The sequence below is a fragment of the Salvelinus alpinus genome, chromosome 4, assembly GCF_045679555.1.
Source record: "Salvelinus alpinus chromosome 4, SLU_Salpinus.1, whole genome shotgun sequence".
Taxonomy (NCBI): Eukaryota; Metazoa; Chordata; class Actinopteri; order Salmoniformes; family Salmonidae; genus Salvelinus; species Salvelinus alpinus.
Genome location: NC_092089.1, coordinates 65,027,145 through 65,052,316, shown reverse-complemented (window position 1 = coordinate 65,052,316; position 25,172 = coordinate 65,027,145). Strand labels below are relative to the sequence as shown.

Sequence of the window (25,172 nt, the reverse complement as noted above, 5' to 3'; positions counted from 1 at the left end):
GATGGAGGGAGGGAGAGAGGGAGTAGAGGCCAGAGGGAGATGGATAGCTAAGAAAGAGGCGGTAAGATTAACAAAGAGGGATAAATAAGAGGTGTGACTGAGGCCGGTGGAAAGTTAGAGAAGGGAAAGAAAGGTAAAAGCAAGGTTTAAAGAAAGAAGGGATAGGGCAGAGAGAGAGAGAGACATCTAATACATTCTCTACTTATAGAAATCTGAACTATCTGAACTAGGAACTTGAGAAACTTCAGATTCAAACTGATAAATCATTGATGAGTGTAGGATATGAACGGTACTACAGATTAAGCTACTGCAGGACAGTACTGCATGAGCTGCTCTTGAATACTGAGTATCTGGCTAGGCTACCCATATGAGAAGAGTTACGTAGACTTGAAATTCTGAAAGTTTCAACTTTCTTTGAAGTAGTTTGGCAGACCTGAGAGTGAAGAACTGGAGCAATCCATCGTTCTAGCGTCCCTCCAGGGAGAGCAGTGATGAATACATATGCATTGCATATGGTTTCTGAGACAATTTGACAGGCCAACAGATAACCACACACCACACACTTCCCGAAACAAGCAACACAGCCCAAGCCCTTAGAGCCTGTGTTCTGCGACTAATCTGTCAGGATCAAATGATGTGATGTTATTAATTAATGTTGTTTATGATTATCATATGGAGCAGCCTTCAGAAGAGTTGACGTATCGTACGTCTCTGTGCGGCAGCGTCTCTCCTCTATCGCAGCTGCTCGTTCGGCACTGGGTCTATTTTGTCATTAGCGTTCATTGAGAACGCCACTTCATCATCAACGCTTGTGAGCAACATTAGTGCTGCAATCAGCGTCTTTCAGATCAAGCTGTCTTTGGGAATTAGCGAGGTAATGTACAAGAGCGTAAACAAGAGTGTCCATGTGTGTATGTGTCTTGTGCCTTGTGTGTGTTGTGTGTGGACTGTGTGCATGCTTTTAAGAGTTAGATTACACTCACACACACACACACAAACACACACACACAAACACACACGCAGACTCACTGGGAGTAGAGCATGCGTGAGCGAACGATGAACTTGAAGATGTACTCCAGGGCTTTGAGGGTGCGGAGGTAGTTTTCACACTGCTCCCCTCGACTGGACACATCCAGATACCTCTTCAACACCGACATCAACTTCCTGAGAGGGGGGGAGGTGGGAGGGGGAGAGGGAGAGAAAAAAATGGGAGACAAATCTTCATTTCAAAGTGTTAATTAAAATGTTCATAACACAAACACACCACAGCACACTGGGCCCAGAGGACTAGGCTTATGTCCCATAGTGTTCCCAAAAATGTGCATGGGCTTGTCGGCTAACTGGATTAAAAACAATCAAAGCCTCTTAAACAATAACAGTCCTTTTATAACGTTTTTCTTTTCAGAAGGATAAAGACTAAAAAAGTCCATAAGTGTAAAATAATCTGAGGATGACATTGGGTGGCCTGGTATTTAGACAACAGAGTTTTATATAACGGCATGGCAAGCACTGGTTAAGCTTCTGTTTTGACCCCTTAGGGAGACATATTGAACCAGCTGATGTAAATTATTACGAGGATGGCACTGTTCTCTACTCAAGTAGCAGCAGTTTGACTTTGGCTTTTGAAAAAGCTCAAAACAGCTTTTAACGTCATTGAGCAGAATCTGTACGGCCTGTTCTGAATTCCTCTAAAACAAAATAAATGGTATTTTCCAACGCTAAACACTCTGAAAACCCAGCCAGGTCACCTGTCATAAAGTCATAATTCGATGTCCATCGAACGTCGGGTGATGACGCGGAAACCGACCACTAGGGACAACAGTGAGCAGTGTTACCTTCAAGTAGGTTGTACTGACATGGTTTTCCAAACAAACTCTCACAGTCTCATGTCTGCCTCTGGTGCCAACGGTTGCATGTTCGAATCCAGCAATAGAAAGTTGTTTTTGAGATGTTTGTTTGAAGCCTATCCCAAACCTTAACCCTTACAAATTCGGAGTTAATGCCTAAACCTAACCTTAAACACTTGATGTTTGGACCCACTTCGAAATTTGACGATTGAGAAACATGACCGAATGTCTAATTCTGACGTGAGACTGTGAGAGCTTGTTGGTAAACCATGTCATTACTACCTTGGAAGGAAATTCCATAGAGCAAGTCAAGACGTACAAATATCTGGGAGTTTGGGTGGGTGAGAAGCTGAGCTTCACTAATCATGTTGAGATCCTGGTAAAGAAGATCAAGTTAAGAATAAGTTTATATTCCCGGCATAAGGCTTGTTTTTCCTCTGAGGCCAGAAAAGAGCTGGTATGCAGTACATTCCTGTCTGTCTTGGACTACAGTGATGTAATTTATATGCAGACCCCAAGCACTACCCTGAAGGCACTTGATTCCGTGTATCATGCAGCTCTTAGGTTTATTACCAACCAAAAGCATCTGACACACCACTGTGATCTCTAAAGTGCTGTTGGCTGGTCTTCGTTGACTCTATGTAGGCTTAAACGTTGGTCTACTAAGATCTAAGATCTATAAAACTGCAGATTTATCTCTGTTCTTCTTTGATAAGGTCTTAAAAAGAAATACCAGTCACGGTCTCACTCTTACTGACATTTAACGGTTCCTAAAATCAGATCATGGCAAAAAAGTGTTTTAGCTACTCCGCTCCGTGGTCTTGGAATTCTCTCCAGACCAGCTGGAAACTCCAGGGTCTTGTTTAAAAGTTTGGTTGACTCACATGTTACTGAGGAATGCGATTGTCATCAGGACTTGACGCGGTTGTATATATGCTAGACGTTTTTCTATCTATGACGCTTGTATGTTTTTTGTAATTGAATTGTGTGTGTCTCTATGTCAAAACATACACTATAGATTTTTTTGTATGGTGTGTCTCTGTCTGTAAGTTGTTACAGTGCGTCTGATATTTGTCTGAAACATTGTTCCCCCCTGCTGCAGTCTTGGTTGGACCAGGTCTCTCTCGAAAAAATGATTTTTTATCTTAATGAGACCCACCTGGACAAATAAAGATGAAATAAAAAGAAGGGAGAATCCTCTGTTTTAACACAGATTGGAGAGCGAGATGGGGGGGACGAGGGACGAGGGCGGGGAGAGAGAGATTGAGAGTATGGAGAGAAACAGAGAGGAGAGGGAGAGGTGGAGTGTGTGATTTTGAGAGCGACAGGGAGAGACGTCATGAGGGAACGAGAGAGGGATAAAGTGAAAATGAGAGAGAGGGAGTACATATTGCTTTGGCAATGTGTACATTGTTATGTCGTGCCAAGGAAGCAATTGAAATCGAATTGAGTAGCAGAGGCGAAGGTAAACCCGGGGGTTTTGGAGTTAAGACTCAGTGAGCCAAGTATAAGTATTCTGGCCAGCCTTGAGTAAAGTACCACGGTCTAGTAATCCACCTTATCCTGGCTTATCCGTCCATTGACTTCTACTGCAAACCTACAGGCACAGGTCCTATGAGCCGTTCTGGCTACTTACTTAATGACCTACAGGCACACAGCATTCACAATGACACACGATTAACGCACTACACCCAGCATCAGCACAGCTACTTCAACGGTGACACTTTACCTGAACCCAGCACCACCGTGAGGCCTACCATCATCTGTAACCATTGTGATAATGATGACATATGCACTGTCACTCAACAGTGGAAAATCAATGTGTACGTCATCTCCTGTGGAAATGTCACTATGAGTGTGGCATGATGAGTCATTATCGATAGGGCTTGCTGCTTTACCGCCACAGTCTGACTATCAATGTGAAAGAGGAGTTCAGACACTCCTGAGGCTGCCTCTGAGAGACAGTGAGACTGGCAGACAGGCGGACAGGAAGAGGAGGGGTTGGACACAGGAAGTAGTACTGACTTGTAGGCCAGCGTGGCGCTGAAGTGCTGTTTAATGTAGGCCTCCAACACCGTGTTAAAATGCTGGAACTTCCTGTCTGCTATCAGACCAATGATGTAGATCTGAGAGAGAGAGAGAGAGAGAGAGAGAGAGAGAGAGAGAGAGAGAGAGAGAGAGAGAGAGAGAGAGAGAGAGAGAGAGAGAGAGAGAGAGAGAGAGAGAGAGAGAGAGAGAGAGAGAGAGAGAGAGACTTTAATGAAGACAGCTTCTCCATCCTGGAGGGGGAAATCAATCATTTCCAGGCCCAGGGACATGTATTAGTCTGTGGCGACCTAAATGCCAGAACTGGACAGGAACCTGACACCCTCAGCACACAGGGGGACAAACACCTACCTGGAGGTGACAGCATTCCCTCCCCCATATGCCCACCTAGGCACAACTATGACAACATAACCAACAAAAACGGGTCACAACTCCTGCAGCTCTGTCGCACGCTGGGTATGTACATAGTCAATGGTAGGCTTCGAGGGGACTCCTATGGTAGGTACACCTATAGCTCATCTCTTGGCAGTAGCACTGTAGACTACTTTATCCCTGACCTCAACCCAGAGTCTCTCAGAGCGTTCACAGTCAGCCCACTGACACCCCTATCAGACCACAGCAAAATCACAGTCTACTTGAACAGAGCAATACTCAATCATGAGGCATCAAAGCCAAAGGAACTGAGTAACATTAAGAAATGCTATAGATGGAAGGAATGCAGTTTGGAAACCTACCAAAAAACAATTAGGCAACAGCAAATTCAATCCCTTTTAGACAACTTCCTGGGTAAAACGTTCCACTGCAATAGTGAAGGTGTAAACTTGGCAGTAGAAAATCTTAACAGTATATTTGACCTCTCAGCTTCCCTATCAAATCTAAAAATCTCAAATAGAAAACCGAAGAAAATGAACAACAATGACAAATGGTTTGATAAAGAATGCAAAAATCTAAGAAATAAATTGAGAAACCTGTCCAACCAAAAACATAGAGACCCGGAAAACCTGAGTCTACGCCTTCACTATGGTGAATCACTAAAACAATACAGAAATACACTACGGAAAAAGAAGGAACAGCACGTCAGAAATCAGCTCAATGTAATTGAAGAATCCATAGACTCTAACCAATTCTGGGAAAATTGGAAAACACTAAACAAACAACAACACGAAGAATTATCTATCCAAAATGGAGATGTATGGGTAAACCACTTCTCCAATCTTTTTGGCTCTATAACAAAGAATAAAGAGCAAAAACATATACATGATCAAATACAAATCCTAGAATCAACCATTAAAGACTACCAGAACCCACTGGATTCTCCAATTACCTTGAATGAGTTACAGGACAAAATAAAAACCCTCCAACCCAAAAAGGCCTGTGGTGTTGATGGTATCCTTAATGAAATGATCAAATATACAGACAACAAATTCCAATTGGCTATATTAAAACTCTTTAACATCGTCCTTAGCTCTGGCATCTTCCCCAATATTTGGAACCAAGGACTGATCACCCCAATCCACAAAAGTGGAGACAAATTTGACCCCAATAACTACCGTGGAATATGCGTCAACAGTAACCTTGGGAAAATACTCTGCATTATCATTAACAGCAGACTCGTACATTTCCTCAATGAAAACAATGTACTGAGCAAATGTCAAATTGGCTTTTTACCAAATTACCGTACAACAGACCATGTATTCACCCTACACACCCTAATTGACAACCAAACAAACCAAAACAAAGGCAAAGTCTTCTCATGCTTTGTTGATTTCAAAAAAGCCTTCGACTCAATTTGGCATGAGGGTCTGCTATATAAATTGATGGAAAGTGGTGTTGGGGGTAAAACATACGACATCATAAAATCCATGTACACAAACAACAAGTGTGCGGTTAAAATTGGCAAAGAACACACACATTTCTTCACACAGGGTCGTGGGGTGAGACAGGGATGCAGCTTAAGCCCCACCCTCTTCAACATATATATCAACGAATTGGCGCGGGCACTAGAACAGTCTGCAGCACCCGGTCTCACCCTACTAGAATCCGAAGTCAAATGTCTACTGTTTGCTGATGATCTGGTGCTTCTGTCACCAACCAAGGAGGGCCTACAGCAGCACCTAGATCTTCTGCACAGATTCTGTCAGACCTGGGCCCTGACAGTAAATCTCAGTAAGACCAAAATAATGGTGTTCCAAAAAAGGTCCAGTCGCCAGGACCACAAATTCCATCTAGACACCGTTGCCCTAGAGCACACAAAAAACTATACATACCTCGGCCTAAACATCAGCACCACAGGTAGCTTCCACAGAGCTGTGAACGATCTGAGAGACAAGGCAAGAAGGGCATTCTATGCCATCAAAAGGAACATAAATTTCAACATACCAATTAGGATCTGGCTAAAAATACTTGAATCAGTCATAGAGCCCATTGCCCTTTATGGTTGTGAGGTCTGGGGTCCGCTCACCAACCAAGATTTCACAAAATGGGACAAACACCAAATTGAGACTCTGCATGCAGAATTCTGCAAAAATATCCTCCGTGTACAACGTAGAACACCAAATAATGCATGCAGAGCAGAATTAGGCCGATACCCACTAATTATCAAAATCCAGAAAAGAGCCGTTAAATTCTACAACCACCTAAAAGGAAGCGATTCCCAAACCTTCCATAACAAAGCCATCACCTACAGAGAGATGAACCTGGAGAAGAGTCCCCTAAGCAAGCTGGTCCTAGGGCTCTGTTCACAAACACAAACACACCCCACAGAGCCCCAGGACAACAGCACAATTAGACCCAACCAAATCATGAGAAAACAAAAAGATAATTACTTGACACATTGGAAAGAATTAACAAAAAAACAGAGCAAACTAGAATGCTATTTGGCCCTAAACAGAGAGTATACAGTGGCAGAATACCTGACCACTGTGACTGACCCAAACTTAAGGAAAGCTTTGACTATGTACAGACTCAGTGAGCATAGCCTTGCTATTGAGAAAGGCCGCCGTAGGCAGACATGGCTCTCAAGAGAAGACAGGCTATGTGCTCACTGCCCACAAAATGAGGTGGAAACTGAGCTGCACTTCCTAACCTCCTGCCCAATGTATGACCATATTAGAGAGACATATTTCCCTCAGATTACACAGATCCACAAAGAATTCGAAAACAAATCCAATTTTGATAAACTCCCATATCTACTGGGTGAAATTCCACAGTGTGCCATCACAGCAGCAAGATTTGTGACCTGTTGCCACAAGAAAAGGGCAACCAGTGAAGAACAAACACCATTGTAAATACAACCCATATTTATGTTTATTTATTTTAACTTGTGTGCTTTAACCATTTGTACATTGTTACAACACTGTATATATATAATATGACATTTGTCATGTCTTTATTGTTTTGAAACTTCTGTTGTGTAATGTTTACTGTTAATTTTTATTGTTTATTTCACTTTTGTATATTATCTACCTCACTTGCTTTGGCAATGTTAACACATGTTTCCCATGCCAATAAAGCCCCTTGAATTGAATTGAAATTGAATTGAGAGAGAGAGAGAGAGAGAGAGAGAGAGAGAGAGAGAGAGAGAGAGAGAGAGAGAGAGAGAGAGAGAGAGAGAGATTGATAAGGTGAGAGAGATGTGCCTCACTGGCAAAATGACACACAGACAAACAGGGAGACATGTTTATTCAGAAGGAGAATGACAGAGCCATAAGGACAGACTGACAGACTGACAGACAGAGAAAAGAACAGGTACAAGAGTGACAGAGAATACCAGACAGAGACAAGAACACACACACACACACCCCACACACTCACCAGGGCATCGAACACTAGGATGTCATAGTCGTCAGTCTGGGAGTGTTCCATCATGATGGTGAACAGAGCATCCAGAGTGTCCTGGAGAAACTGCACAGGGAGGGGAGAAGAGTCCATAAGATGACACACACACACACACACACACAAACAAACACACACGAACGACACACACCTTGACAACCTGCTCTCCGTCGATGATCTTGAGTTTCTCCAGGTTTTCTTTGAGGAGCTCAGGACGAGTCCTCCACTTCAGTAGGCCCAGCAAACCCACTGAGCAGGAGAAAGAAGAAGAGAAAAACATCAATCTATCCATCCACCTACCTGTCAGTGATTCACCATAACCCAGCCAGCACACCCGCAACAGTCATTGAATCAATCATTCGTTATTCTGGGGGGCTCGAAGCCTAATAAACTAAGCACAGGAAGTTCAGTTAGCTGCAGTGGTGTAGTGCTGTTTTGTTTGCTGCCCGGAGCGCCCAAATAAAAAATAAAAAAATTCTCAATCAAAGTTTGTACCGACAGAAGTAGCCGATTGTCATTTTAGAAAATGCATAAAATGCATCCTTCAAATGCAATGTCTGCCTACGCCCACACATATTGTCACAAAAAATGTTTCTCATTTTAAAACCCTCAAACACTAAATTGGGCATACCTCATTTCAAAGTACGCCATCTGTCAATCGTGGATAATATTAGCCTACTTCTCGTTTTAGCGCTGAAACATCCCAACTGCATATGCATGCCAATAATTTGATCTCAGTTCCATGGGAATATGCATTTAGACCTATCCTGTTGCCTAGTCACTTACCCCAACCTACAGTATAGATCCATACAGTAGCTACCTTAATTACCTCGTACCCCTGCACATCGAGTCGATACTGGTACCCCATGTATATAGCCATGTTATTTTTACTCATTGTGTATTTATTCCTTGAGTTATAATTGTTTCTATAATATTTAGAGTTTTCTGCATTGTTGGGAAGGGCCCGTAAGTAACGTACGCTAACCCCATTCCGTACAAATGTGCCCAACCGCGACATTCAAACGAGGCTGCAAAGAAAACCAATGGGACTGTAGCGACTGTTGACATCAAACTCTGGCGCGTGAACTACGTTTCTATTCAAGCGTTGATTGACATGGTAAGGGTCCGATAGTATTGGAGAAAAGTTTAAAAAACGGACCTCTCCGACGCTGTACGTTACATCGTGACGTGTCATGGCGTAACGTACAGCACGCATAAAGCAACTAATTCTGTCTTACAGCCTCTCTCCACCAGGTGTAGCACTTCTCTCACCGTTTAAAAACAAGAAAGGGACAGGGAAAGGGGGGATACCTAGTCATTTTTTGCGTCATCACTGCAAGCTATCATGACTCTCAAAAGCCGCTGTTTACTTCTGAAGAACACTTAAGCACCGCCCTAAAAACCCGATTCAAATTCGACACAAACCTTCAAATAGGTATGTAATGACACATTATATAAACTCTTTATCATGTTTTATTTACATTTTAGAGGCGATAAGGTTGATAAGTTGGACAGATCGAGTGAAAAAAGCCGTTTCCCCACACGACAACTCTCCTTCTCACTACCACGCAATAGGTTTCGCTTCCCCACCCGCCATTTAAAAAAAGACCCAACGGAGCTCATTGCCTTCTTGAATCATGCAGAGATGGGCATCATGAAGGCCTCGTCATTGATTTTGTTGGAAAGGGGAGAAATTGTGCTTCACAATGGTATTGATATTACAGTTGACCTGGAAGGATTGTGTTTTTTGGTCACTAAAATAAAGTAAATCGTATGGACCAGCGCGATGTACAAAAGTGAGTTAGTTCACGTTAAGCATTTCACTGTTAGTCTACACCTGTTTTTTACAAAGCAGGGCTGAACATGGGGCTCCGCTACCACCACCCTTCGTGCCTCAGCACTAGCAATCTCATTCTCTACTGTGCATCTGTTTGGTCAAGGTTGTCACACACCCACACACAGAGTTGACACACAAATAAACGCCACCATGAGCATCATCCCTGGAACACTACGATCCACCCTGCTTCTCTGGCTCCCTGTCCTGGCAAACATCCCCCCTTCCACATATCCGGAGACTCGAAACTACCCACAAAACGATTGAAAAAGTCTGCAACGCCCCACACCTACCGCTCCGCGAGGACCTCCTCAACCCACCGAAGATACGTCTCCCCGCAAGAAAGACAATTTGGAAAGGCTTCAACAAAAATGGACACAAGAATGGGAGTCACTCAACCTGACAAATAAGCACCCAATTAGTACCCCCTCACAACAGCCCCCTGGTTTCAACCTCCCCAGGAAGGAATGGTTCACCCTCAATAGGTTCAGGACTGGCCACGGCCCATGCCTCGCCAGCCTCCACTGATGGGACATAAAAAGTAAGCCCCCTAAGTGCCTGTGGGGTGGAGCAAACCATCCACCCCATTCTTGAAGTCTTTCATATCCATAAACTCAGCGGAAGCAACCGCTTGGCCTAGGTACTTTGCATTCGCTAAGTAAATAATAGATCTCTAGTGTCTTTCAAAGAGAAGAAAGTTTAGCGACATTGCTAATATAGCTAGCTGCCAAAGTTGAACTAGCTAGCGATATTAGCGATTTGGTTAGCTTGGGCTAGTTGTAACATTTTGTGACATTTATAAGGTATGGTTAACAAAAACAAAGAATTGGCAGATGCTGGTTTGACAATATTTTACAGCTTGTTTGTTCATCAAATGTGTTGTTTTTAATTAAAACTGCTCGCTAGGAGAACATTTCAATGGCCTCCATGTATAAAACTTTTCCCCAGCATGATGCTGTGTGTGTGCGTGTGTGTGTTTGTGTGTGTCCTTGCGTGCCTGTGTTTGTGTTTAAAAAAATTGTATAAGCACTTGCATCTGGACTGGTGATTAATACTGCAGCACAGTGATCATTACAATGATGGACTGTCTTCCTCACCAACAGCTGTTACACCACACCTGTATGGCAAGACCATGACTGTGTATGGGGGAAGTGTGTGTGTGTGTGTGTGTGTGTGTGTGTGTGTGTGTGTGTGTGTGTGTGTGTGTGTGTGTGTGTGTGTGTGTGTGTGTGTGTGTGTGTGTGTGTGTGTGTGTGTGTGTGTGTGTGTGTGTGTGTGTGTGTGTGTGTGTGTGTGCGTGCGTGCGTGTGTGTGTAGGACAAAACTATGACATCCCTCTCACATTGTTCTAATCTAGAACATACTCAGTCTGTTCTGAGTCATCCCCCCCACCCAACACACACACACACATACACACGCACACACATACACACACACCGTTCTGGGTGAGTTTGGTGGAGCAGACGAGGGTTGAGATGGTGAAGCTGTCTCTGGAGCTGACAGACAGGCCTCCTACACTGCTGCGACTCAGTGTCCCCCCCTTTGGAACGTCACCCTGGTTTCGCGTCGAGGGCTGGGGCAGGTACGAGTTCACATCCTCCATCCTCTTACTGTCCCCCTAAGAGAGAGAAGGGGGGGGGGGGGGGGGGGTGAGTAGAGGCCACAGTTTAGTTTGGAAGTGAGTGAATGAACAGTAATTAATCATCATTCAATTTGGCGCTTAATCAATAATTCCAGTTCATTTGGCAGTGAATCTACAATGACTTAGTTTAGCCTATTCAGTCAGTTGTGAATTTATAATCATTCAGTATCCTTGGTGATTTGGCTATGACTCTGACGTGATTCAATTCTCCAGTTCTTTTAGCTGTGAATCAATAATAATTCAGTTCCCTTGGCTATTTGACTGTGAATCTGTACTGGTTCATTTCTCCATATGAATGTGAGTGGTTTCCGTGGTTCTGTAGTTATGTGAATCAGAGTTGATTCAGTTCTGACCTTGAAGACAACCAGTTCATGAAGTCCATCCTGCAGCACTGTTCCGTCCGCCTTCATCAGATGAACAAACGCCATGGCAAAGTTCTTCTCACTCTTATCCTTAGCTACAGAAAGAGAGACGACGGGGGGAGACAGACCGAAGAGAATTAATTTAGTAGAGGAACGCAATGACTTTGCCCCCTGTCACATTGCTTTCATCCCTCCAGTCCAATCAGCTCAGTGGTTAAGAAAGTAAGGATGCAATGGGAGGATATGTGAGGCCAGAGTTGGGTGTACTCACACTCCTGAGAGGAGCGGTGTCTGAACATGAAGCGCAGGTGGCTCCTATGCATCTCCTCCAGAGGGATGGCCACCTACAGGACGGAGGACCACGTTACATCTCCTGTTATTGCCCTGTGTTTTGCGCAATCATGTGACATGCCTGGATTTGAACCTTTATTTAAAACTTTTTCCTCAAACCTTCCAGTTTCTTTTTATTGTCAGATGATCCAGCACCATCATCAGACAATTGCTTTCATTTTTGGTGTAATTATTCTTTCTGGATAAGGCTCAAAATACAGGATGAAATCTTGCAATGTCACATGAATGCACAAAACCAGGGCCCTACAATACCACATATTAAACAGACTATGCATAGTAGTATACACAAAGGGCAACAGTTGATCAACATGCACAAGCATACAACAACTAGATAATCAAACACCCACACGCATACACACACACTGACCTTGAATGTCTCCATCCAGCGTGGTTGTTTGACCTGGTAGTAGATGACAGATCTGTACTCATTCAGCGGCCGATCCCCGGCTCCCAGACAGATAGAGTTCTACAGGACAGACAGAAAGAGAGACGACAGAAAGTGAGAGATGACAGAAAGAGAGAGACGACAGAAAGAGAGACGACAGAAAGAGAGACGACAGAAAGAGAGATGACAGAAAGTGAGAGATGACAGGAAGAGCGAGACGACAGGAAGAGAGAGACGACAGAAAGAGAGAGACGACAGAAGGAGAGAGACGACAGAAAGAGAGAGACGACAGAAAGAGAGAGACGACAGAAAGAGAGAGACGACAGAAAGAGAGAGATGACAGAAAGAGAGAGACAACAGAAAGAGGGAGATGACAGAAAGAGAGCGATAACAGAAAGAGAGACGACAGAAAGAGAGAGATGACAGAAAGAGAGATGACAGAAAGAGAGAGATGACAGAAAGAGAGAGACGACAGAAAGAGAGAGGCGACAGATAGACGACAGAACGAGAGAGATTACAGAAAGAGAGAGATGACAGAAAGAGAGAGATGACAGAAAGAGAGACGACAGAAAGAGAGAGATGACAGAAAGAGAGACGACAGAAAGAGAGAGGCGACAGAAAGAGAGAGGCAACAGAAAGAGAGAGACGACAGAAAGAGAGAGATGACAGAAAGAGAGAGATGACAGAAAGAGAGAGATGACAGAAAGAGAGACGACAGAAAGAGAGAGGCGACAGAAAGAGAGAGACGACAGAAAGAGAGAGGCGACAGATAGATGACAGAACGAGAGAGACGACAGAAAGAAGGGGTGACAGAAAGAGATAGACGACAGAAAGAGAGAGACGACAGAAAGAGAGAGACGACAGAAAGAGAGAGACAACAGAAAGAGAGAGGCGACAGAAAGAGAGAGGCGACAGAAAGAGAGAGGCGACAGAAAGAGAGAGGCGACAGAAAGAGAGAGGCGACAGAAAGAGAGAGGTGACAGAAAGAGAGAGGCGACAGAAAGAGAGAGACGACAGAAAGAGAGATGCGACAGAAAGAGAGAGACGACAGAAAGAGAGAGACAACAGAAAGAGAGAGGACAGAAAGAGAGAGACAACAGGGAGAGAGACGATAGAAAGAGACAGATAACAGAAAGCGAGATACGACAGAAAGAGAGAGATGACAGAAAGAGAGAGATGACAGAAAGAGAGAGACGACAGAAAGAGAGACGCCAGAAAGAGAGAGACGACAGGAAGAGAGAGACGACAAATAGAGAGAGATGACAGAAAGAGAGAGGCGACAGAAAGAGAGACGACAGAAAGAGAGATGACAGAAAGAGAGATGACAGAAAGAGAGATGACAATCAATTCAACCAACTCCCGTCCACCTAGATACATCCAACCCAACAACCCTAAACAGTAGATGACATATGAAATACAAAGTATGATACAGTGCTGAAACAGTATCCCTTCTTGGCTACTTCCAGATGGCCTTGGCTGTAATATTGTTATGTTCTATTTGTGTGACACAGTTTTTATATTTGGTGTGACACACACACACACACACACCGTGTCCTCCCCAACTCACCGGCACGGCCTTGCCCTCCTCGTCACACACCATCATAATGACCTCCATGTTCTTCTGGGTGGTCTTGTTGTACTTGTCAAAGTCCCCGGTCCACAGAGTCAAGTAGATGTCGTTCCGGATGTCCCCCGGCATGATGATCTCTGGGAATCCCAGTTTACGGGCCACCACCGTGCTGCGGTCCACCAGGTGGGGGTACTCCTTACGGATCTGGACGATGTCGCCGACCAGGGCCTTCATCGTCACCCACAGACCTGGAGGAAGGAAGGGGGCAAGCGTTGATAACAAAGTCGTTGGAATAGTGTGAAGAGTCCATTCAGTAATAGTACTGTGATAACGACAGCCAGTAGAGACATCAGCCATGAAGTGGTCGTTTGGGCTACTCTGTGAGGTGTGTGCTACCTTGTCCTCCACTGTCTCCTCGCGATGCTGTCACCTTGTTCAGCAGGGAGTGGAGGAAGTCATTCTCTGCCACAACCCTGTAAACACACACACACAAACATTTCAACTACATACTCCCCCCCCCCAAAAAAAAATGGGGGAATTTTTTCCCCCAAACTAACAACATTTCAACTACATTACAATGACTAAACGAGGTAGGGATGGAGGGACAGAGGCGGACAGGGAGAAGGAGGCAGGACTCACGGAACGAACGGGATGAAATACTGCTTCTCCTCGTCACACTCTATCTTTCCTTTGATGATGTCACTGATGTCCATCACTGCGGAGAAGAAGAAAATAATAGCCTATGTTACATTTTCTGGGATCCACCTAGTAAAAAATAGGCATGTACTGTACGTCAAGCCATGACCACTATCAGCGGACCCCAATTCAAAATCGTGTTAACACTGCCCACTACCCTATGCCATACACTAGTACCTACCTGCCACTCCAAAGGGCCTGCGGAGGCCCTGGGTACACTTCTTGGTGCTTGTCTCTTTCAGTTCCATACGACCCACTCTCACTATCTGACAGATCAGGTAGATCTTCTCTCTGTTCAAATCCTTATTACCCAGGTCCTGGAGGGGTATGAGGGAGGAGAAATCGAAATATCAATGGGGTCCCCGAGGCAAAACCAGTTGAGAACCACTGACCTAAACGATACGACGGTGGCTACCTCAGTAACTTGGGATTCGGGAATCATTTCGGCATCAAACAGTGCTCCCTAGTGGTGACTTACTGTAAAGACAACCTTCAGGTTGTTCAGCATGTCAACGTCTTTAGGGAAACCTTTACTGGTCCAACGGATCAGGTAGTTCTCACTGGAGGGGGGGGGGCATGGAAAGGGTTAACAGAACATTTCTTATAAACACATAATAAACCCTCAATAAGAATCTAAATGCATTGAATGCACATGTTAACAATTTTTGGGGGGACATAAACAAAAATAATTGTTAATCCATTGCTTTCAGCTCTTCCAAAAAAAACGTTTCTCCAAAATATAACTTTTCTTGTCCAGCAGAGACTGACGGTGACTTCCCTATCAATCTGCTCTACATGTACATTGAGGAAATGTTGCCGAGCCATCCAAAGCCCACACCTTCCAAAAATATCCCTGTCACAGTTTGACAGACACCGTGGGCATGATGGAGAATGTCACATCCCAGCTGTAATACTCTGGTCTGGGTGAGAAAGGAGGGAGAGGAGTATAGATCGGTCTGTTTGACAGTGATAGACAGCTATCACCATTAGCTGTTAGTCAAGCTCTGCTCCTCTATGTTCTGCATTACAATGTTCATTATTAAATAGTATGTACAGGACGTAAGACTGCAACCATATTGAGAGCAGGGTGACATGGGAACAAGAGGAGGAGAGGAAGAGAAAAGTAGTGAGAATGAGAGAGGCGGGTACCCATCATCATCACTGGTGTCAGTCAAACTCTGCCTTTCTATGTGCAGCGTTCTATGTGCAGCGTTCTATGTGCAGCGTTCTATGTCAAGTGCTATGCTACAGTACAGCACAGTACAGTACAGTACAGCACAGTACAGTACAGTACAGTACAGCACCTAACCCACAGCACAGGAATAAAAACATATGGAAAGTGGGGTAAGAGGAGAAAGAGAGTGGGAGAGAGAGAGAGGAGAGAGAAATAAATAGAGGCAGAGGGAGGAAGGGTGACCGAAGCACAAGATAGATGTAAAAAGAGAACTGGATAGAGGGATGTTTAGATAGAGACCTGATGATGGTCTGTTTGTTGGGGTCGTATAGGGACATGAAGAGTTCAGAATCCTCTCCGATCCGACAGACGAAGTTCCGGACGAAGACATAGAGGCTGTGAGTGGGAGAGGACTGGATCCGGGCCGAGATTACCGAGTGGCCCGTCTGAACGTTGGACTACAGAAGAGAGAGAGAGAGAGAGAGAGAGAGAGAGAGAGAGAGAGAGAGAGAGAGAGAGAGAGAGAGAGAGAGAGAGAGAGAGAGAGAGAGAGAGAGAGAGAGAGAGAGAGAGAGAGAGAGAGAGAGAGAGAGAGAGAGAGAGAGAGAGAGAGAGAGAGAGAGAGAGAGAGAGAGAGAGAGAGATACTTAAATGTAAGGGGCTTGTTGACTATGCCCATACTCTTGGATATCAAATATGGTGCCTGACCAATGTCTTCTTTGTATTCTCTTTATCGCTACTTTCTCAACTCTCTCAATCTTACTTCATCCACACTTTTCTCCCAATCTCTGTAACTCCACCTCTTCAACCCTGTCCCCACTTTCCCTTATTCTCAGTCTTTCTTTCTCTCTTACTCTGGGCTCTATTTTCGGCTATGGCTAAGGAGGCGATTGATAGGAGCCTAGAATTTTGTATAGACGTGCGAATGTTATGCGTAAAGACATTTCGGCCCCACAGTGCCATGGAACGAGAGAAGCGATTTATGGTATCATGTTTCCGACCCGATCCTATATAGAACAATTGTTGTTGGTTTAAAAAATGTTGACTGTTTTTTGTTTAATTTGATTAAAAACCAAACGTATTTAAAAAAGATTATGTGTCCATGTCATGGCTCGAATGCAATGCAATCTGGAGAAGTGCAAGTATGATCCGTAAAATGGTTCCATGTTTAAAAAACATTACATTTGCGAGCAGTATAAAGGTGAGTGGACATTCCCCCTTTCTCTTTATATTGGATCTTTATCTAGCTCCTGTGAAAAGTTTGGATCTGCGTAAAACTCTCCATGAACTAATTTCCATAGTCCATATTCCAAGTTTTCTTCTCTGTACTATAAGCCCACGGGGAGCAATTATGGCCTGTAACTGTTTTTCAGACGTACAGATGTAGGATCTTCATTTGATCACCCTGTTGCAATGCAGGAAATATAAAACTTGTAGTGTATTTTAGGTTTAAAAAGGCTTCTGAAGTTTGTCATTTCTACTTAGAAATTTCAGACTTGATTTTCCCTTACGAAAAATGTATCAACCTCTACACAAATGTCCATTAATCATAATCCACATAATCATTTACATTTCTAGTTGCTTCAGGATTATTTAACTGCTGTAGCAAACTGGCTCAAAATGAGATCCTACATCTGTAGCCTATTTAAAACAAGTAGTTGTTTCGTTTTTATTAGAATTCGATTAGAATGATCAGTCTTTTTAGGCCTTATCAATAGCGTAGCGAATTTAATCTTCATGCTTATTGACTATGTTTGGCATGTCCAGACTGCAATTTACAGTAGGCCTAGCCTCTATATCAGTGCAAATGCTATAGTCTATGTTTAAGAATGTATTTTCATATTGAAGCAGTGAAATTAGAACAATGCGGACTGCAAATATATTCATCATATTTAGTAAATATGGTGCAGGCTATTTAACGAACTAGGCTATAATAGACTAACATTCAAATTGGAGATGATGACAATGCAATACATTAAAAAAAAGAAATACCCAACTTGAAACAACCATATACTTAGCCATGGGGCATGTTCTGATTGCCCAGTGAGGGTCCAAGCCTCAACTCACCAACAACTTGTTTTTTCATCAAAACACAGCCCTTTCATGCCACCACCAGCTACTGCGCCCATAATTCCAGTTGTGAAAATAGCTAAAATATTTCTAACAGCCCCTTGAAACTATAGCGCTAAGATGTATCATTGTGATAGGTTTGTAAAAACCTGACCTGTTCCTCTTTGATGCGTTCGTTGATCTTGGTGGTGGCATCTTGGTGGGCTCGGAACAGGCTGATCACACTGGCGTTCTCTGGGTCCAGCATGTTCCCATTCACATCCCGCACCACCAGGTCCAACTCCAAGATCCTGGAGGGGACAGGGAGGAGGAAGGAAGAGGAGGAAGAAGGTGGAGGAGGTGGAGGAGGAGGAGGAAGAAGGAGGAGAAGGAGCAGATGGAGGAAGAGAAATGTTTATCTCTCAGACAGATGCAGAGATGGAATTTTCCCAAAGGAGAATAATCTATTTTAGTGATAATGTACACTCTTAGACGTGAAGGTAACTGGAAGAACATTTTGGGTTGCCACACAGGCGGAGCCTTTCCAGTTGAGAAAGATTCCTTGAGGAACCCCTCAGAAAAACCTTTCTGTGATGGAAGGGGTTCAGTTATGAACCTTTTAAATAATATATTGTCGAGGTGACAGCCTATCAGATTGGAGGCATGGTTTGTTGGAAGTATGGCTTTTCAGATATTTATTTTTTGGTCACCTGCAAATGTAATTCCTCTTCAAGTTTGTACACTGCAAATTCAAATGTTCCTTGAATACTTATGCATATTACATATAATATGAATAATATTAACGATGCTGATTACGTACAGTAATAAAGTGGTAGCTATTTCAACTTTGGGATTTGCACAGGCTCTTGAGGAACTCACACACCTCTATTGCATAATCTGCCTACTGCCATAATCAGTTTAATATCGAATTATTAGTGTGCATGTAAACATAGTCAATGAGGGTAACAGTCATGTAAACGCCATACTCTGCTTATCTTAATCGGCATTAAGGTCAAAATCGAAGTAGTCATATGCCGATTAAAACCACTGGTTTTCGGAGCAATCTTTCAAGTGATTAACATGTAGACATCTTAAGCGGCGTTCCAGCCGTGTATTTGATCATGTGCTAGCACCAGCCGAGCGAGCCTCCCTCTTTAGTGTGAGTGAAGTGTGTTCGGAACAACTGAATGTACTCTTCTTAGAAGTCGTTTTCAAATACAAACGTCATATGTCCGAACTCAGAATCAAATATACTTTGCAAAAATAGCGTGTTCGCTGTGATAGAGCGTTTATTTTGATTTGTCACTTTTCTGCATTTATCAGAGGGCCAATCAGGTAGCCTGATTTCAGATGTGTCCATGGAAACAGAATTATTAGGGAAATCGTTCTTCTTGCAAAGCATGTCAATGTTTAAATCAAACTATTATTTTAATCTGACTATCAACAATAATTGCATTAACTGCCCTCACTGAAGCTACTCAGTGTTCAACCTTAACATGTGACGACAATACAACAGAACAGATGAACAGGAATTACATTTACTCTAACGGGTGGCCAAAAATATATATATCTTAAAGCCATGCCCCTACCAAGCCATGCCTCCTTTGCTGAGGAACCCATTGCTACAATGAACCATTAAATGTTCTTCCAAGAACCTCCTCAACTAACCGAAGGTGAAAATACTATCCATTGAATAGTAATGGTTTCTCGAGTCACCACTCATTCTAAGAGTGTAGTTCTGTTAGAGTCTAAGGGCCATACTTGTTGCCATAGTCAATTTTGGAGGTGACTTTCTGTTTGAGCTCCTTGAACTCGTCGCTAGGCAACGTGCCAGACAGGAGCTGCGAACGCCATTCCATCAGATCCCACATGAGCCGTTGGACCTGCACCACACGCTTCTTCTTATTGGCCTACACACAGAGACAAATGGTTACACACACACACACACACCATGCACACACAGATGCACACACACTCGTACAGATGTGGGATCTTAATTTGATCACTCTTTAGTTACTGCAAATGTTCCTGCACAACAGGAAATGCACACTTGTAGTGGTTAAAACAGCTTCTAAAGTTTGTCATTTCCACTTCAAAATGTCAGACTATGTCAAACTAATGTCAGAATAATTTAAATGTCCTGTTGCTGCAGGATTATTTTCCTGCTGGAGCAAACTGGCTCAAATTAAGATCCTTCATCTGTACATGTGCACGTACACACACACACAAAAAGTGTTGGGGTGTTTACCACGTAGAGTTGTTTCCAGATGCTTCCCCACTCCCTCAGAGTGGTGGTCACCTCCTTCACTAGGGGCATCTCTGCTGACAACACCACCTCCTGGTCCCTGTGGAATTAATACCACATATTACTGACGCACGCACGCACGCACACACACACGCACGCACACACACACACACACACACACACACACACACACACACACACACACACACACACACACACACACACACACACACACACACACACACACACACACACACACACACACACACACACACACACACACACACACACACACACACACACACCACTCACCCTTGCTTTTCAATGATGACCTTCCTCAGCTGCACTATGCTGGCCGGGAACGCTCCCTGTGAAGATAAGGGGGGAGAGAGGTAGAGAGCGGGGAGAAAGGACAGACATAAAGAGTGAGGGAGAGAGTACATAGTACAAATCCTATTTGCTCACTTCCTCGCCAAAATAACATGCACTTTCGCCCAACACATCTATCCTGTCTTAACCTGTCCTGGTGTTGTCTTACCTGTCGATCCTTGTTCCTGACTAGGTAGCCTTTATACCAGCCTGCAACCAGGGAACAAAGGGCACAGTCACAGCATATACACATATCACATCCAGTCACAGCACACACCTACACACACCTACACACACCTACACACACTGTAAAACGGTCTTAGTAGTAATCAGCTAAAAGAATGACATCCAGGCCCAGGCATTATTCCCAGTTTACGTCACACATTACTCCCAGTCAAACCACAACATTCCCGGTCATCTCCCTCACCATCGCAGGTCTCCTGGATGTGGACTGTGTCCCCAACCTCCAGAGACAGCTGCTTCACCCCAAGGCCAATGAAATTCCATGTTACTAGGGGAGACACAGAGAGATGGCCAATGAATGTCACATCAGTAAGAGAGAGGGTCACAACGTATGCTGTAGAGAGACCCTAGAGTAGAGAAACCTAACCGAAACGAACCATTAGCTTTTGTTTGCCACACTTTAAACCCAACAAAAACCATCAACGTTCCTTGTTCGGGGGAGGGAGGGTATGTTCGATTTTTGTTTTGCTTGTTGGCGAACAAGCGTATACGCTGACTGTACAAAACATTAAGAACACCTGCTCTTTCCATTACATAGACTGACCAGGTGAATCCAGGTGAAAGCTATGATCCTTTATTGATGTCACTTGTTAAATCCACTTCAATTAGTGTAGATGAAGGGGATTACAGGTTAAAGGAGGATTTTTAAGCCTTGAGACAACTGAGACATGGATTGTGTATGTGTGTCATTCAGAGAGTGAATGGGCAAGATAAAAGCCTTAAGTGCCTTTGAACGGGGTATGGTAGTAAATGCCGAGACCTGCAACGCTGCTGAGTTTTTCACGCTCAACAGTTCCCTGTGTGTATGAAGAATGGTCCAACACCCAAAGGACATCCAGCCAACTTGACACAACTGTGGGAAACGTTGGAGTCAACCCCGAAGCATCCCCGTGGAACACTTTTGAAACTTTGTAGAGTCCATGCCCTGACAAATTGAGGCTGTTCTGAGGGCAAAAGGGGGAGTGCAACTCAATATTAGGAAGGTAGTCAGTGGATACATAGAAAGTGGATTAGAAATTATGCAAGTAATGTCATTTGATAGACTTCAATTCTATCTGCAAATTTCATAGTTGATCTATCCCACCCCGCCTCCTCCTCATCCCCCTCTTCTTCTTCCTCCTGCCATCCTAGAGGCACCCTGCTGGCAGCTGTCTGTCTGCACTGCTACACACACACACACATATATACTGTAACTGACAAAGAAATGCTCTCTCTCATACGAACATATCCATACATGTGCAGATAAACACACACAGCGAGGAAAGTTCCAGAGGTGTCTGTCTGCATCATACGGTGTGTCCCAGAATCCGTAGTTGGGCCGGGGCCCAGATGCGCGACAGGTGATATTAAGCCCAAACTCTATATACCATGGGCTCTCCAACCCTGTTCCTGCAGCTACCCAGTGTTTAGTTTGGGAAACCAAGTGAAATCTGTTCGGGGCACATCGATAGTGACATGTTTTCGCAACAGAACACATTTCACTAAACTGTTGACAGCCCCTCTGCCCCCCACGAGATAGGAATAAAGGAGAGCGAGGAGGAGATGGAAACGCACGGTGGTGAGATATTCTGTATAGCTAAAGGTAATGTGTCACCCAGTTAATTATGCACATTCCCTATTACTAAGCTAATCAAAATCAAATACAAATTCACTATAATTGTAGGCAAACTGTAAGCCGCCCTTCACAATCGATGAATCAACAGCATCACCCAGGGCTATATGTTCTCTACCAGACTTGTGGGTAGACATTTTGGAGTGTAGCATCAAGCAACCAGTCCATCCAGTATGCATAATAATGCAGTCCACACTCAAAGGCGATTACTCGAATGTGTATCATTTGGGAGTATACCTTGCACCAATTATGTACGAAAGGCATCTTTAGTCGGTTTTGTGTTATGTTTTTTCTGCCACGTGTCGTACGCATAAGCTCTAAAATACATATGGGTGTTTTGAATGAATCATCACCTCAGAAAGAAAGCTCTGTCCGCGTCACTGCGTTAGGCTTTGAAGCAACATCCACAACAAACTTGTTTTACACTCAATATTTAAGAAGGTGTTCCTAATGTTTGGTATACTCAGTGTATAAATGCTTGTTCAGATTACATAAAGAAAAAAAGGATACATGTTGGTGCGACTATGTCAAGAATTGTGTGCCTTCTTTAATGTGTCCAATAACAATAGTTATACCGCCCCCAAAAAACGTTCTTGTTCATCAGTAATAACATGGTTGTACACTGTCTTCCATTGTTCTGGTGTTTTACAGGTCTGTGTACACATGATGCTAGAAATGGAAACCTACTCACGCCACTGTGCTGCTGCTCTATTTGTGACACCCAGAAACCTCATGTTACTTCCTCCCTTCTACACTTCCTGTGTTTTCAATCTAACATGAAAGAAGATTTAGCCATTTTAGAATCCATTACCTGCAATTCTGCACATTTTGCCCTGGGATGTAGAGAAAATGTTGTAGTTTTAAAGCAAAGTTTGCTGCAATTCTACACATTTCGTCATGGGACGGAGACTATAGGGCTGTGGCGGTCACGACATGTCATGCAAATGCTGCCGGTCTCACGCTAATTGACTGTTAATGAACCTAAACATGTTTAGCATCTCCAGGCTTCCACGCATACAAGCTGCTGATGCAAGCCTTCGGGGAAGAAAAGTTGAATAAATCCATTTAATATAGCCTACACCATCACAATAACATGAATTATTGATTTAGTTGTGATAGGACTATAAACCTGGGAATGTCTTAGAAAAATGCGAACATATGGACTGCGTGATGTGACTTTATACTGAGGGTTTGGAAAAAAGACGCAAGACAGGCATGCACTCTGATCCTTGCGCTTCCAGCGGAGAGAGAGACAATTGCATTACTGCTCTGCGCTCTTAGAAAAACAGGTGCTATCTAGAACTTAAAAGGGTTTTTCAGCTATCCCAATAGGATAACCCTTTTGAAGAACATCTTCTGGTTCCAGGTAGAACCCTTTTGAGTTCCATGTAGAACCCTTGCCAGAGAGGATTCTACATGGAACCAAAAAGAGTTCTACCTGGAATCAAAAAGAGTTCTACCCGGAACCAGAAAGGGTTCTCCTATGGGGACAGCCGAAGAACCCTTTTGGAATCCTTTTTTCTACGAGTGATCTTGTATACCAAGCAAGTTATGGTATATCTAATCAATGGAAGACGACAAAATGAAAAGTGAACTGTGAAAGAAAGGCTACAACGACCAAAAACTGCTATTTAGGCTATAATCTGAATGGAGTTGTTGTTATGTGTAGGTTAACTGTAGGATGGTGAGAAGCGCAGTAATGTAGTTAGCTAGTTTCTCTCAGTGTGATGCAGTCAAGACAGGTACTATGTAATCGGATGGAATAATAAATAACTAGCAAGTAGTTAGTCTGGCATGAGTTAACAGCGGTTGCAGTTTCTCCCACTGTGCCTGCTCCAGTGCTCTGTCTTACACACACATTCACACACACACACGGCACAGCCTCCACCTCCCCATAGCCTACAGCTTCTCGCTCTGTGCCTCTCTCTCTCTCCCTTCTCTCCATAGCTCCAAAGTAGCAAAACAATTGGCTTTTCTGCTGCTTCCCTCACTCGGATCGGACCGGGTCCATAAGGCGACGGGTCTGGTTGTCCTTTAGGTACTTTCGGAACGAGTTAAAACTGTTTATTTATACATATTGGGTCCGGGGCTTTCGCGTGTCCATTTCGGAACAGGACCTGTAACTCCCATCACAATTTGTCCTCATCATTCAGATTGTTCAAATTCAATCAGGAAGTGTTTAGAGAGTGATTAGAGGGACAATAGAGTGCTGAGTACCAGGCCATTAGAGAGGGCCGTTAGCAAATTTGGTAGGATACCCATCAGCTCCATTAATTTACGCAGTTTGGGATGGGATTACATTGAACAATGGTCACCGGGAATTGGACTGCGGGTCATGACTCATGACTGCCTGCGTGGAGGTAATAAGCTTACCATGACAGCCCTAGGTGGAGAGACGATTTTGCAATTTTTTAACTCATTTCATGCAATTCTACTCATTTTGACTTGGGGTGGAGAGAAATGTTCGACTAACAAAATCAACGGGGGTGCTTCAGTCTGTAATTCGACCATGATTTCTACACGTTTAGACTAACTAACAAAAAAAAAATTGGAACTCATTCGGGGTCTCAATTTACTGTTGAGAGTTAGAATAGTAGAATACACAAGGTGAAAGGAAAAACATTTGGTTGTGCATCAGCAGTTGTGTACTATTCTAACTTTCAACAGTAAGTTGAGACACCGACTGAGTTCCTAAAAATAAAAAGGGGTGCGTGTAGCCCGTGGGGCCCATCACTACTGCAACAAATACAACCCCTGCTCTGAATATCAATATGTTTATGTTTATGAAAAGTGACAGTGATAGAATCGGTCTTTCTGATTAGGAAATATGCCAGGGTTGAGACAGAGTAACTGCTATCATGTGTGTCAAGTGATTCCTGACAGTCATGTCACAAAGTCACTTGTGATGCAGCC

The 25,172-nt window shown here is 43.7% G+C and overlaps 1 protein-coding gene across 1 annotated transcript in view; it reads right to left on the bottom strand.

Annotated features, from left to right (window-relative positions):
• The window catches only part of LOC139574163 (dedicator of cytokinesis protein 2-like), a 227,665-nt gene that overhangs the window by 202,107 nt on the left and 386 nt on the right, over positions 1-25,172 (bottom strand). Inside the window, exons 2-21 of the mRNA XM_071398401.1 lie at positions 20,832-20,915; positions 20,574-20,614; positions 20,348-20,403; positions 20,039-20,135; positions 19,552-19,700; positions 17,966-18,101; positions 16,042-16,199; positions 15,046-15,127; positions 14,749-14,884; positions 14,511-14,586; positions 14,268-14,344; positions 13,869-14,119; positions 12,284-12,382; positions 11,837-11,909; positions 11,557-11,660; positions 10,999-11,179; positions 7,879-7,976; positions 7,707-7,796; positions 3,873-3,973; positions 1,030-1,164 (exon numbers count right to left, since the gene is read on the bottom strand). Coding sequence (XP_071254502.1) covers positions 1,030-1,164; positions 3,873-3,973; positions 7,707-7,796; positions 7,879-7,976; positions 10,999-11,179; positions 11,557-11,660; positions 11,837-11,909; positions 12,284-12,382; positions 13,869-14,119; positions 14,268-14,344; positions 14,511-14,586; positions 14,749-14,884; positions 15,046-15,127; positions 16,042-16,199; positions 17,966-18,101; positions 19,552-19,700; positions 20,039-20,135; positions 20,348-20,403; positions 20,574-20,614; positions 20,832-20,915 — 2,224 coding nt within the window. The remainder of the gene's footprint in view (positions 1-1,029; positions 1,165-3,872; positions 3,974-7,706; positions 7,797-7,878; positions 7,977-10,998; positions 11,180-11,556; positions 11,661-11,836; positions 11,910-12,283; positions 12,383-13,868; positions 14,120-14,267; positions 14,345-14,510; positions 14,587-14,748; positions 14,885-15,045; positions 15,128-16,041; positions 16,200-17,965; positions 18,102-19,551; positions 19,701-20,038; positions 20,136-20,347; positions 20,404-20,573; positions 20,615-20,831; positions 20,916-25,172) is intronic.